At 40.9% G+C, this 13,333-nt stretch overlaps 1 protein-coding gene across 3 annotated transcripts; it reads left to right on the top strand.

The window, feature by feature from the left end:
* Positions 1 to 962: 962 nt before the first annotated feature.
* Positions 963 to 11,769, top strand: LOC117675412 (lysozyme C, milk isozyme-like). Of its 3 annotated transcripts, none has more exons than XM_034433997.3 (5): positions 963 to 1,062; positions 2,791 to 3,008; positions 5,316 to 5,474; positions 9,237 to 9,315; positions 11,698 to 11,769. In XM_034433997.3, the coding sequence occupies exons 2-5, from the start codon at positions 2,867 to 2,869 to the stop codon at positions 11,762 to 11,764; spliced, it is 447 nt and encodes a 148-aa protein (XP_034289888.2). In that variant the 5' UTR covers positions 963 to 1,062; positions 2,791 to 2,866; the 3' UTR covers positions 11,765 to 11,769. The 3 variants fall into 3 exon arrangements, with proteins under 3 accessions (XP_034289888.2, XP_087741164.1, XP_087741165.1); XM_087885038.1 differs by having other exon boundaries at positions 979 to 1,062; positions 9,237 to 9,347; positions 11,696 to 11,769; XM_087885039.1 differs by having other exon boundaries at positions 979 to 1,062; positions 2,791 to 2,942.
* The last annotated feature ends 1,564 nt before the right edge of the window (positions 11,770 to 13,333 follow it).

The raw sequence follows: 13,333 nt of genomic DNA on the forward strand, positions 1-13,333 counted from the left end.
TACTTGACAAAAGTGCCAGACATTGAGAATGTCCTTTGCTGTCTCAGTTTATGAGGATTGGCTCTGCAGTAAAGTGGTACCGAGAAAGTGGTAGGTGGATTCATTTCTCTCCTACGGTACCAATTTCTCCCCTATTTATCAGTGAAGCAACATCAGAAACTGAAAAGAAGGCGGAACAAGAAGATGGCATTGTCACTGAAGACATGCAATACTCAGTGAAAACAATGTGTTCACTAAGATCCATCTACAGAAAGTGAATGGCATGAGTGGAAGGGGTAAAATAATGGGGATATTTCCACCAATCAGGCACCACAGCAAGCAGAACAGATGATTACAGGTAGTCCTCAACTTACAACAGTTCATTTAGTGACCTTCAAAGTTACGACCTCACTGAAAAAAGTGAGTTATGACCATTTTTCACACGTAAGGCTGTTGCGGCATCCCCAACATTTGGCCTCAATTGTGGTCATAAATCGAGGACTACCTGTATAATCTTATTATCCCTCCTCCCTCTTAGATGTTATACAAGTCCCTTCATATCCTCGGTTAATCCATGTCTTTCTTCATCTTCAAATCTAGAAATTCTTGCTTCTTTCTTCTTTTAGCAAAATGTCCATGTATGGTTTCCAGTCTTTCAGAAAAATATTTGTTTTGGTTTTTTTTTCTCTGACCATCAGGTCAGTGTTGCCATTTCTGTGATTTCTGACATTTTCACCACCCATTCTCTCATGTTGGGGGATTTTATTATTCTTTCATCATCGTGCATTCCTAAGGGAGCATTTTAGCAAAATATTTAGCAGCACCCCAGTTGCATCCTGCAGAATGTCACCTGCTCCCTTTGCAGCCTGCAGAGAGCAAGCAGCCTGGTTTATATCAAAGCCTGATTAAATGTACTCCCAGACAATTGCTGCAGTTCTAGAATTCCCCAGATGTTCTGAAGAGCAGAAGAGGGCTGGTATTCCAGGGCAGCTACAGTTTCTATGACAAAGCAAGGGTGGCTATTTGTTCCCTCCAGTTTCAGTGCCACCTATTGAGCTAAGAAGTCTTCTCTTCTTACAGATGGTGAGCTCGGTGGGTTGGTTGGGGGCGACTGGATGAGCCCCTCAAGTACCTGAGTTGCAGTATCCTCTGCTGCCTCATCATTGAAAGGAAAGAGGATAATAAAGGAGGGGGGGATACATCCACCTGATATTCCTTAACAGTTCATAACAGATGCTCTTAATATCAGTGGCTTTAGGGATCAACTTCACACTGATGGTAACCTACGTCAAACATGAACATCATACTACAAATTCTGGGCTCTGTTTCTCTCCTGGAGCATTTTACAGGTTGCGGGAATGAAGGAATTCTCCAGCAAAGCAGCTTCAATGGCTATAGAAACGGGAGATTATTTCACTTGACTTCCAACCTTTAAAAATAATTACATATTAAATAACTTCCTACATCCTTTTTTTCTTAATTTGCTGTGTCTTCTGATCACTTGCCTTGTATTCTTGTGGCTGGTGGCCTAGGGTTGCCAGGTGTCCACTATTTGAGCGGACAGTCCGCTTTTTTCACATTATGTTCACTATTTTTTTTAACAAAATAGTGGACATTTTTGTTATTCAAAAGCTTTATGATGAAATGGTACGTAATCTAAAACTGTACAGTCTAAGAGAATAAGGATAGGAGAATCGCATTTTGTCTTTTTTTTCATAAATTAGAGTGAGACAAAGATCGAATATCCATTGAACTCGATTCTCCGAAAAAATTAATGATGAAATTAAAATAAAAATATATTATAAAATTATGTACAGTTCACATTTTTAAAATGTATTGTAGATTGTGTCGACTGACCTAAAATGGCGTGTTAAAATGTTTGTAAGAAAATATATAATTTAATTGTAATTTTTTTTTAAAAAATGTATTACTTAACCACCCCACCTACCCACCCCCGCTTGTCCACTATTTTTTGGAAGCAGACCTGGCAACCCTAAATTTTGGGGAAAATATTATTCTCCAAAAAGTCATTTTATATGTTTTTTTCGATAGCCTTTAAGGCAAGGGTGTCAAACTCAATTTCATTGAGGGCTGCATCAGGGTTGTGTTTGACCTCGGGGGTGGGGGGTGGTGGCCAGGGTGGGCGTGGCCAGCTCATCATCACTTGTGTCAGGGGCACCTGTGGTGGCCCAGACGGAGCTGGGGGATCCATTGTCTCTAGCGGACAAAGGCGAGACCAGGGAGAGCTCTGTTTTCAACTGTGATGGCCTCCTGCAGCCCTCTGCCAGCGAAAACGAGCTCCCGAGCTCTGTTTTCACTGGCAGAGGCACTGTGGGCTGGTCCGCTGTTTCCAGGGTGGCCCTGTGGGCCAGATCTAAGCACCCTGTGGTAGGATCTGGCTTGCGGGCTTTGAGTTTGACACCTCTGCTTTAAGGCATTGTCACACTTTCTCTTAAAAGTGTAGCTATCAAGCTCAAGAAAAGATCAGCCAATCCAAAAGTCCTTCTCTTGGGCTAAATGAACCAGTTGCTAAATGAGGATCAGTTGTACTTTACAGCAATACATATAGGCTTATCTCTCTATATAATTTATATGAGGTTATCTGTTATTGAACATCAATCAACATGGAACTTCTACAATTCTTTGGTTTACACTTGTGTTGCAAAATATTTTCATATTCTAATCTAGCGAGAGAAAATATTCTATTTTTGGAGGATAGAAAAGGTATTTTCAGTTCTGTTTGTTGCTTTTGAAATGTTATATTTCAATAAATCTGTATATCCATTTTTCTGCCTCCCCCCGCCCCCCAAGGAATGATCTTCTAAGACTGCAGAATTTGCTCTGATTTAAAGATCAGCTGTCTCCTATCATACATCCCAGGGCCAAGATGATGACGTTCTTCCTACAGACTTTTCTTCTAGCTTGCTTTGTAGCTACTATACAGACCAAGATCTATGGGCGCTGTGAGTTGGCTCATGTGCTGAAGAAGAATGGGATGGATGGATATGAAGGTTACAGCCTAGCCAGTTGTGAGTGCAGTTCCTCACTGAATAAAATATTGCTCATGTACTGAAAGTTGGACTAATGGCCTACACTAAATATGCCCAACTAGTTTTTATTAAGCAGTATTTCCTGTTTTTTTCTCCATAAGAAGGTACTGCTTTATTTGCTCTGGAACTTGCTCCAGCTTGTTTCTTCTTAGATCTCTCCCCACAAGTTCACATGATTAATGCCTCTGTTTTCCTGGATCTGAATAGTGGTACTTGAAGCTAACAGCTACCCATTTCTGATTATGCTCATCAACCAGATGAGGAAGTTGCAAATTGGTTTTAGCCAGATCTGACCTCTGGCTAGACTAGGCTAGGCTAGGCTAGACTAGACTAGAATAAGATCTTTGAGGTATTCTAGTCCAACCCTTTGCTCAGGCAGGAAACCTTATACCATTTCTGAAAATTTTTGTCCACTGTCTTCTTAAAAACGTCCAATGTTGGAGCATTGACAACTTCTGGAAGCAAGTTGTTCTACTGATTAATTGTTCTGTCAAGAAAACCTTAGAAGCTCACCAGTACAAAAGGCCCTCAAATGAATGGGTATTGTTTACAAATTCCATTGAGTAGGCATCCAGCTCATTCAGTAACATTGATGCCAGAATTAATTTTTTAATTAAAGACTAATATATATTTATTTGTCAAGAACATATTAGGTAATAAGTATAAACATGGATTGGATACATAAAATAGATACAAATAGAGGAAACTTTAGGACAGGGACAGAGCTGTGGAAGACAAGAAACAAACAATGTGTGATCTTTCCTAAATAATTTTACTGTTATTATTATTATTGGTAGAATTTGTTACTTTTCCAGTAGATCTCATCTTTCTTCTGAGTTCTTTAAATAGTGCACATAGAGGAGAGAGTAGCCCTCAAGTTGTCTTCACAAACAACAACTGTGTGAGATGATGAGACTGAGCAGTAACTGGCCCAAGGTCACCTAATGAGCTGTATACTTGAGTTGAGGTTCAACTTTGGGCTCCCTGGTCCCAGTCAGAGGGGGTATTCAGAAGGTTCTGACCAGTTCTGGAGAACCGGTAGCGGAAATTATTTCGGAGAATCAGTAAATACCACCTCTGACTGCCCCCCCCCCGCCCCCATCTATTCTCTACTTCCTGAGTCCCAGCTGATGGGGAGGAAATGGGGATTTTGCAGTAACCTTCCCCTGGACTGGGGAGGGAATGAAGATTTTACAGTATCCTTCCCCTGCCATGCCCACCAAGCCACGCCCATCAAGCCAAGCCACGCCCACCAAGCCACGCCCACAGAAACTGGTAGTAAAAATGTTTGAATCCCATCACTGGTCCCAGTCCAACACCTTAACATTTATACATACTGACTGTCATTTGCATCTATAACGATCCACTGTTTTGCTCTATAATGTGTCTACAAGTGACAGCTCAGTAGAATACCTGGCTCAGAACAATTGTTAAACTCTCTTCCCAATGTCCTTTATGCCTAAAGAACTTATCCTTAGTGGGGCTCCTCCAACTAATTTGAGCTCTTTCCTTATCTACAGCTGCACTCACGTTTGAAAAAATCAAAGGGAGTGGGATTGGAACTCTAGATAAGATATAACATGATTTTTCCTTATAACATAATATAACATTTCCTTTCAGTTTGAAAGGAAAGGGAATTGTTTCTAAGTAAATGGTAAGCACTGCAAAATTGGGCAGACTTTTTACCAGTCCTCAGCAATTCTGCTTTGGATGGGGTCAGGCAATGGATTTCAAACCCCAAAAATGTTTTCCCCCTTTTGTAAACCAGTTTGTTGCCCATTTTGCCATTTCCATAGATCATTAGCAAGAGATTAGTTCCAATTACCTGTTCATGGAGAGTCTGTTGATGTTGCTTTCCATATAACCCTTTGATATTACTCCTCTCTGCTCTTTGTTTTTAAATAACACACACCTACAGTCTTTCAAAAGAGGGAAGAGCTGCTTGTCTCAAAATGTCTAGTGGGAAGATTAAAAACAAATTTAGAGTCAACGTTGAAAGGAGGGTTTTCTTAAAAGCTTTTTTCACAAAAGCACTTTGGCATCACCATGCAAGGTAGGGATAATGGAGACGGAAGTCCCATGAATATAGAGGACCACAAGTCATAGAATACTGGTAGAATATTGGGATGAAAATAGTTGAACACTCTGCAGACATATGTTTCATATCTAGGCCTCTAGGCTGGATCTTGCCTCTTGGTTACATTTTGGAATATTGAGAAAGTCAGAATGAGTGGAAGGTTGTAAAATGAACTCATGAGGAACCTCTCTGATTTCTCTTCTTTGTAGGGATCTGCATGGCATTTTATGAAACTGGCTTTGACACCAACACCATTGATCGGCACAAAGGTGGCACCAAAGACTATGGCATCTTCCATATCAACAGTGGTTTATGGTGTAAAGAAAACAATGCCTTATCAAAGGCCATTTGTGACGTAGCTTGCTCAGGTCAGTTTCCATCCTTCCCCACACACAAGGTGGATTTGTGCCCTAGAAAAAATAAAATAACAACAACAACAACAAAGGAAGATGGGGTGGACTTTTTAGCAATGTTCTGGAAAGTGAATAACCTTGAATAGGATGTTAATGGTTAAATGGCAAGTTTTCAAATCAAAATAAGAATAGTAAACATCTTAATATATTGACATACCTCAAGTTACTAAGAACCATTATTAAGAGCCATGGTTAGAATACAGTACAGCAGGCTACTTCTGCTGCCTGCCTGCTGGTTGCAATTTGGCAGTTCGAATCTCACCAGGCTCAAGTTTGACTCAGGCTTCCATCTTCTGAGGTTGGTAAAATGAGGACCCAGATTGTTGGGGCAATATGCTGACTCTGTAAAAACCACTTAGAGAGTGCTGTAAAGCACTGTGAAGCAGTGTATAAGTCTAAGTGTTATTGCTATTATGTACATTATGAATGCATTTTTATATTGTAATGTTGGAAACCATTACAGCCAATGATAATGAGCCTGTGCAAAATTCAAGTTTAGATTTAAATTTAGATTCAGAATGCCAGTAAGGAGACCTGAACCCTTGGCAAAAAGAATCCTACCAAGTTTGGTTGCTTGCATCCCCTCTCCCCGAGATAAAGTTCATGATAAATCTTTTTTTTTTTACCCAAATATAGCAAGCAGGCAAACTATTGTTTGCTTTCTTTCCTTAATTTTTCTGTACATCACCATATATAATGGTAATTCCTCTGACACCACCACCCCAATCAAAACAATTGTACCGCTCAAGAAGTATTGAAACATCGCCATCTGCTGGCTATTTAAATTACAGATCGGTGTGGGGGTGTGTGTCAAATATTTAATTGAGAAAAAGGTAACTAAATGCTCTCTGGGTTTTCTTTCTTTCTTTTTTTTAGATCATCATTCTCTTCAGCCCATTCTAGCATGTTTAATGGGAAGGGACTATGGAACTCTCTAGAATGTATCAGTTGGCCTTCACCTGCTTTGTATTTGGTGGCGCTGTCAGGCATACGAATCACTTCAGAGATGTTGCTGTAATGTGTTTAGGAAGGATAACCATAAATAATCTCTAAAATTAACCATAAATAATAATCAAATCTCTAGGAAGTTGCTTCTAGGTTCCTTCTTTGCCCTGTATAAGCTGAGATACAGATTCAGAGTAATTAGGTTGACTAACTGGGGTTTCTAACTTCAAACTGCAGGTAAATTCTCCCCATTCAAAACAAATGTTCCTTTAATGTAGTACATAAAATTGTTAAAATGTATTGGCTGGATTTAAACAGCCCAGCTTTGATGCTGCAAAAGTAGTTAGGCTTGGAAGTCCAGCCTAGAACTAGTCCACTGGCTTTCTAAATATGGAGAATTATATGTCCTTTTCATTTGGGAGATCACTTACAGAGGCAGTCTGACTTCTGAAGTTCTATACCTCAACTTTACCTCATAATGATCTATGCACAGTGGTGGAATTCAGCCAGTTCGCACCTATTCGGGAGAACTGGTTGTTAACTTTCTAAGCAGTTCGGAGAACCGGTTGTTGGAAGAAATTTTTTTTGTTTTTGTTTTTTTCCATTTTACAAGGCTAATCCTGTAAGGAAGGCAGGAAGGAAACATTCTGGTGTTGTTTTTAGTCTAATCTTTATTGCCCTGCTTACAGAAACTGCCTCTCTGGCAGAGATGGGTTTCAGCAGGTTCTGACCAGTTCTGGAGAACCGGTAGTGGAAATTTTTAGTAGTTTGGAGAACTGGTAGTAAAAATTCTGACTGGCCCCGCCCCCATCTATTCTCTGCCTTCCAAGACCCAGCTGATTGGGAGGAAATGGGGATTTTGCAGTAACCTTCCCCTGGAGTGGGGTGGGAATGGAGATTTTACAGTATCCTTCTCCTGCCACACCCACCAAGCCACACCCACCACTGCTCTCTGGTTAACATTACATTGTTACATTGTAACAGCTAAGGCGAAGCACCCATCGATGTGAGTGATGTTGAGTTGGCCACGCCCACACGGTCACATGACCACCGAGCCATACCTACCCAGCTGGTCATTAGGACAGAGACCCGGTTGTTAAATTATTTGAATCCCACCACTGTCTATGCATGTATACAGATTACCTATGTGGGCATGAAAACCTGAACTGAACATTTCCAGTTTCACTGACCTGCTCAGGAATTGTAGAAACATGTACGGATAGCTAGGCTTGTACCTATGGAGAAAAGCATAAATTAAAATTTGGGGACTAAGAGGAAGCAGTGCTGTTTAATTGGACTTATAATTATGTCTCATATAAATTAGTTTCATTTCAATAGATGGCTTCCTCTTCCAATTGGGAGGTTCTAGCTCTCATAAGTTTGAGCATCCCAAGGAGTATAAGGAATTCATTTTTATTACTAGTCTTTTAGTTCATCTGCTGGCAAAAACAGTTATTGGTCATTAATGATAAGGAGACTCCAACTGATAAGCTGGAGCGGTTGGGCTTCCAATCTTAAATACAAAGTTTTAGATGTCTGCTAGGTTATTTGTTGGTTTATTTATTTATCAAACTTATTTGCCACCCATCTTGTGGTTCAGGCAAAAAGATTGAGAGGCACATTGCAACCTAGATATGCACCTACCTGTCTAATTCAACTGACCAAACCAGACCACCGAGCCTCAAAAGAAATGCTTTCATTATTCCTTATCCTGAAGCTGCCTTGACAATCAAGCTCCTTCTAGACACAATTCAGACTGCTGATTATGATTTATAGAGTCTTGTATAAGACTGGATTATTTGAAACCCCTGCGAATTCAAAGCTATAGGAGATGCTGTCCTCTCGGGGTCATCACCATCAGAAGCACATTTAGAAAAAGGAAAGAACTTCACCAAGGTTGCTGCTAGGATCATACCTCTGCCAGGAGAGATCACATTCAAGCCCTGGTGCTGGGAACTTTGATGGGGTGGACAGAATATCTGGTGTATGTTGGAACTGATGGTGAACTGAGCTGTTGATTGGCCTCCTGTGTGAGATTTTGGGAAGCGGGACCAGGATAAAATCCTTGTCACTCTTCCTTCCACTCCTATGGAATCATTTTCCTCTGGAGATCTGGAGTATGCCTTCCCTAATAGACTTTGGGAAGGCAGCAAACGGTTTTGCCAAGCTATTGACTGAGATTGTTGAGCTTTTTATGGTGTAAATAAAGCTTGACTAGAGCTAGATTATTTTATAAACCCAACAGGAGTCTCCATGGAAACAGCATTTTTTAAAGTCCGGAAATAAATAAATACAGGTAGTCCTTGACTTACAACCACAATTGAGCCCAAAATGCTAAACAAGACAGATGTTAAGTGAATTTTGCCCCATTTTGCGACCATTCTTGCCACAGTTGTTAAGTGAATCACTGCAGTTGTTAGTAATATGGTTGTTAAGTGAATCTGATTTCCCCGTTGAAGGTTGCAAAGATGATCTCATGACCCTGGGACATTGCCACCATCATAAATATGAACCAGTTGCCAAGCATTTTAATTTTGATCACATGACCATGGAGATGCTACAACGGTCATCAGGGTGAAAAATGGTCCTAAATCACTTTTTTCAGTGCCGTTGTAACTTTGAATAGTCACTAAATGAACTGTTGTAAGTCGAGGACTACCTGTAGTCTTTTCTCTGCCTCGAAGAGCTTCTTCCAGCTTTGTGTCTGCTGCCTTTGTTCACACATTTCTATTATCTTCCTCTGTTGTTTGTGTTCTTTCTCTCCCTCTTAAGATTTGCTGAATCCTGATCTTGAAGATGACATCAACTGTGCCAAAATGATTGTGAAAGACTCTACTGGCATGGCTGCCTGGTAGGAGAACAAATGGCTGCTTCTGTCTAATGATAAGTAGACCCCTCTCTGTGATTTTTGTAGACTGGGACGATCTCACTTAGCTCACAGATGGGCAGTCTGGTATTGCCTGAATGCCTTAGATCAGTTTTTTTTTTTAAGAAAAAAAAAACTGGGTTCATGGATGGGGATCTCTTTTAGACTACTTCCCTAATAAGCTTTGTTCTAGGTCAGGGCCGGCAACCTTAAACACTCAAAAGAGTCCTAACTAGAAGCCCTAAATTCAATTCTGGAGCCGACTGGAAGTCTGGTTCCCCCACCATAGAATCTTCTCCTAGCGCAGCATCCTTTTTCCTCTACCTGTCCTAATTGAAAGCCCTATCAATTGTGGAGCCAACCAGCGAAAGGGAGCTGCAGCAGAGGGCTGAAAGAGCCACATGCGGCTCCAGAGCCGCAGGTTGCTAACCCCTGTTCTAGGTTGTGGGTTGTACCCCAAATACTGAAGAATATCTGGCTGTCTATCTCAACCTCATTATCTACATGTGATTTAGCCCAATATGTCCTTTGGAACTATGTTTTCATATAGAATTGCTGGTTTCTGTCCTGTCCTTCTCTTGTCCTTTATGGCTAATATTAAACTGGTACAGGGGTATGTGGGTACTTAACTGGTTTGAAACTCATCGAATTTGGTACTCAATGCATGTTGATGTGAAAAATTTGTCCTGGTACTCATTATTTGGTACTCAACGCACAAACTAGAATTTGTTGGTGTCGGTTGCTTTGTGACTCTATATATTATTCCCTATGGGGAAAAAATGTTTGGTACTCATCATTTTTGGTACTCATTATGTCTTCTGGAACCAATTAACGATGATTACTGAGGTACACTGTAACTTTTTTTCACTTGCATTTTGTATGTGAAGCTGTCGTTGCCAAAATGACAAAAAATTCCCATATAATAGAGAAATGTGATAGAGACTATGGGTGCATGTCCATTACGAGTTGCTTTAAAGGAAGGAAAAATCTGTGGGTACAGATTGCCTAGCAATTCCCTCTCCCAACTCTTTTAAATAACTTGAGCTTCATTATTCCTTTTTATGAAATACAGTTGAACTTTGTAATTTGTGGGTGTTCTTAATCTCAACCCTAACTTTTAACAATTGCAGATAATAAAATTGTGGATAAGAAAACCTTGGGAAAAATGTACTTTATGCATATGCAAATACATGTCTGCAATTTTTCATATTCATAACATTAAAAAACCCACTCCAAATGTCATCTTCAAGGAGAATCACATGACCCAAACTATAAATATATGAAACTCTTTACTATAAATTGCAAAATCTAATCTCTTATTTTCTCATTGCTGATATGTAAAACTGCAACTAACGGAATGAGAAAAATGAGGGCTATACTAAAGATATAGAAATCCTACCTCTTTTGTGCCTATTTCCTCAAGTTTTCAAATAATTTATATTTTAGTATTAGGTAAGTATTTCTGCTGTAATCTATCGGGATTTTCAGCAAAAAGAACAGCTGATTTCCCACATCTGGTTCGGCATGTGGCATCTACTTCAGAGGGATTCTAAAGAAACAAATATTAGAGTTCCTAATGCTACTTTTCACAGCAAAATAGCTAAAAAAACAGTTTTTAGTTGCTGGGAGAGGCAATTATATTCAGGCTGATAGAGATATGGGAGCCTAAGTAAGAAGGAAAAAAAGTTAAAAAACACAATTATAATGTCCAAAGAGCTTGCTATGTGTGAAGTTTCCGAAAGATGCCCTAATTAATTCATGAGCCATGAGTTGCTTATGGCAACTTGAAAGCTTTGCAAGTTGACACTATGTCTATGTACACATAAATGTTACTTTATCGCTTAACATGATGGCCTAGTTTACACAAGTCACTAAAATTGTGGTGGATCACTGCAATATGCTGAACCACAACAGCAACTCCATTTTAATTTAGTCTACAGAATTGTTTGAACCCAGCCAGCAAATTCCAAAGATGCAAACACTTAATCTTATAGACTCATTTATGAAACGTATCCATATGCATGATTAAGTTATACGCAAGACTTTCAGAGAAGTGAAACGAAATAAGGCTGCAAAAACCTATCAGAATAAAATGACAAATTAAATATTTTAAAATCCAGCCCACCAATAAGATTGCTACTGAAAATGGCTATCTGAAGCCACTAACAGGATTCAAAAACCCATCTAATAAAATTGCTTTCATCAGCCTGCAGAAAGCCAGTAGTAAAGGGTGGCGGGGGGGGGGGGGGAGGATGAACCTACCACTGGGAGAAAAGCATTGGCATTTTTTAATGATACTGTGCTTTGTACCAAAATACTACATGTGCATATGCAGTTTATTACCTGATTCCTTTTCTCTTAATACAGGCAACAGTGGAAAAAGCACTGTGAAAACCAAGATATGAAAAAGTGGGTAAAAGGATGTAAAGTTTGAAAATGGAGCTTGTTGCAGTCTGTTTCACCTCTCATGTATCAAAGAATTGTTTTTTTTAAAAAAAAAACACCTCATCTTCTTTGTTCTTTCATTGGTTCGTTCAGTAGGTTTCCACTTACTGTCAGAAAATGTTCATAATACATTCTTTTGCTTTGTCCCAGTGGTGAGTTTCTCCCAGTTCAGTCCAGTTCGGCCGAGCCGGTAGCGGTGACGATATGATGTCACTGAACAGGTTCTTCCCCCCCCGCCCTCCCACCCCCCCACCCACGTTATTCTTACCTTTTATTTGGTCCCACCCCCAATCTATTGCTGCCTCCTGAGTCCCAGCTGATGACTAGAGGGAAAAAAACTGTTTAAACTCTTGCCGGGGGGCTTCAAAGGGCCGCCCTACAGCTGATCAGTGTTAAAAGCAAACAAATGAGTCAGGTCGTAAGTGCGAGGACCTTCCCGAAATGACTCTGACCAGCTAGCCATGCCCACCTAGTCACATGACCTCCAAGCCACACCCACAAAATAAGCCACGCCCACAGAACCGGTAGTAAAAAAAATTAGAACCCACCCCTGCTTTGTCCCCTTGCTAACTGCACCAAAGTTTGGGGCACCAGATTCTAGAGTGAAGCTCCTTCTGTGAGATGGACAGTGTGATGGAGAGATGTCTAACGAAGAGCTCTGTGCAACATCATTGGTATTTAGGATGTAAGAATGAAGTTCATAGCGTAACTGCAGGAGATGTAGGAAGATGCAGAAGAAAGCCACAGTTTGATTTACCCATGGCTCTGTATTTGGAGGCCACAATTGCTACCATGTTGCTTTGTTTAAGTGCAATTTCAGTGTTTTGACGTTAACATACTCAAGGCCAGCGCGAAGAATGTGATGCCAGATACACACACACACACACACACACACACACACACACACACACAGAGGGGTGGGCTTCAAAAATTTTACCATGGGGTTCTCTGCCCGGTTGTTGGCCTCCTGTACCACAGTTTGCCCTCCCTGGGCCCCAGAGGCTTTCCTTGAGCCTCTAGTAGGGCGAAAACAGCCTCCCCAGGCTCCGGAGGCTCTCTGGAAGCCAGAAACGGGCCAGAATTTCTGGCAGGCCTGTTTTTCACCCTTCCCGAGCCTCTGCATGCACCCTGCACTTACCTGCATCCAAAACGGGCCACGTGGGAACTCCTGGGAGGGGTGGGGTGGGGTAGGCGGGGCCAGACAGGAATGGGATTTTGGGGTTCTTCGAACTGCACAGAATCATAGCTAGAGGTTGTCCCGAACCCCTGCAAACCCCCAGCAGCCCACCCCTGCACGTGCGCACGCACACACGCACACACGCACACACACACACACTACATACATACTAAGGAAGAGCAACATGGCAGGCAAAAAAAAATGGTCATTGTGAGTGGGTTGAGAGCAAAATTTGGAAATGGGGTGATGGGGGAAACATGGATAAACAAAAAAGTTATGGAAAGGATGGAGTCTGCTGCTCTCATCACACTTAACCAAATGAGAGACAATGCTACTGAAAACACAGAGAACGCAACATGGATATCTTCATACAACAGGCTT

This window comes from Pantherophis guttatus, chromosome 2 (assembly GCF_059756535.1).
Source record: "Pantherophis guttatus breed Tessera chromosome 2, ASM5975653v1, whole genome shotgun sequence".
NCBI lineage: Eukaryota > Metazoa > Chordata > Lepidosauria > Squamata > Colubridae > Pantherophis > Pantherophis guttatus.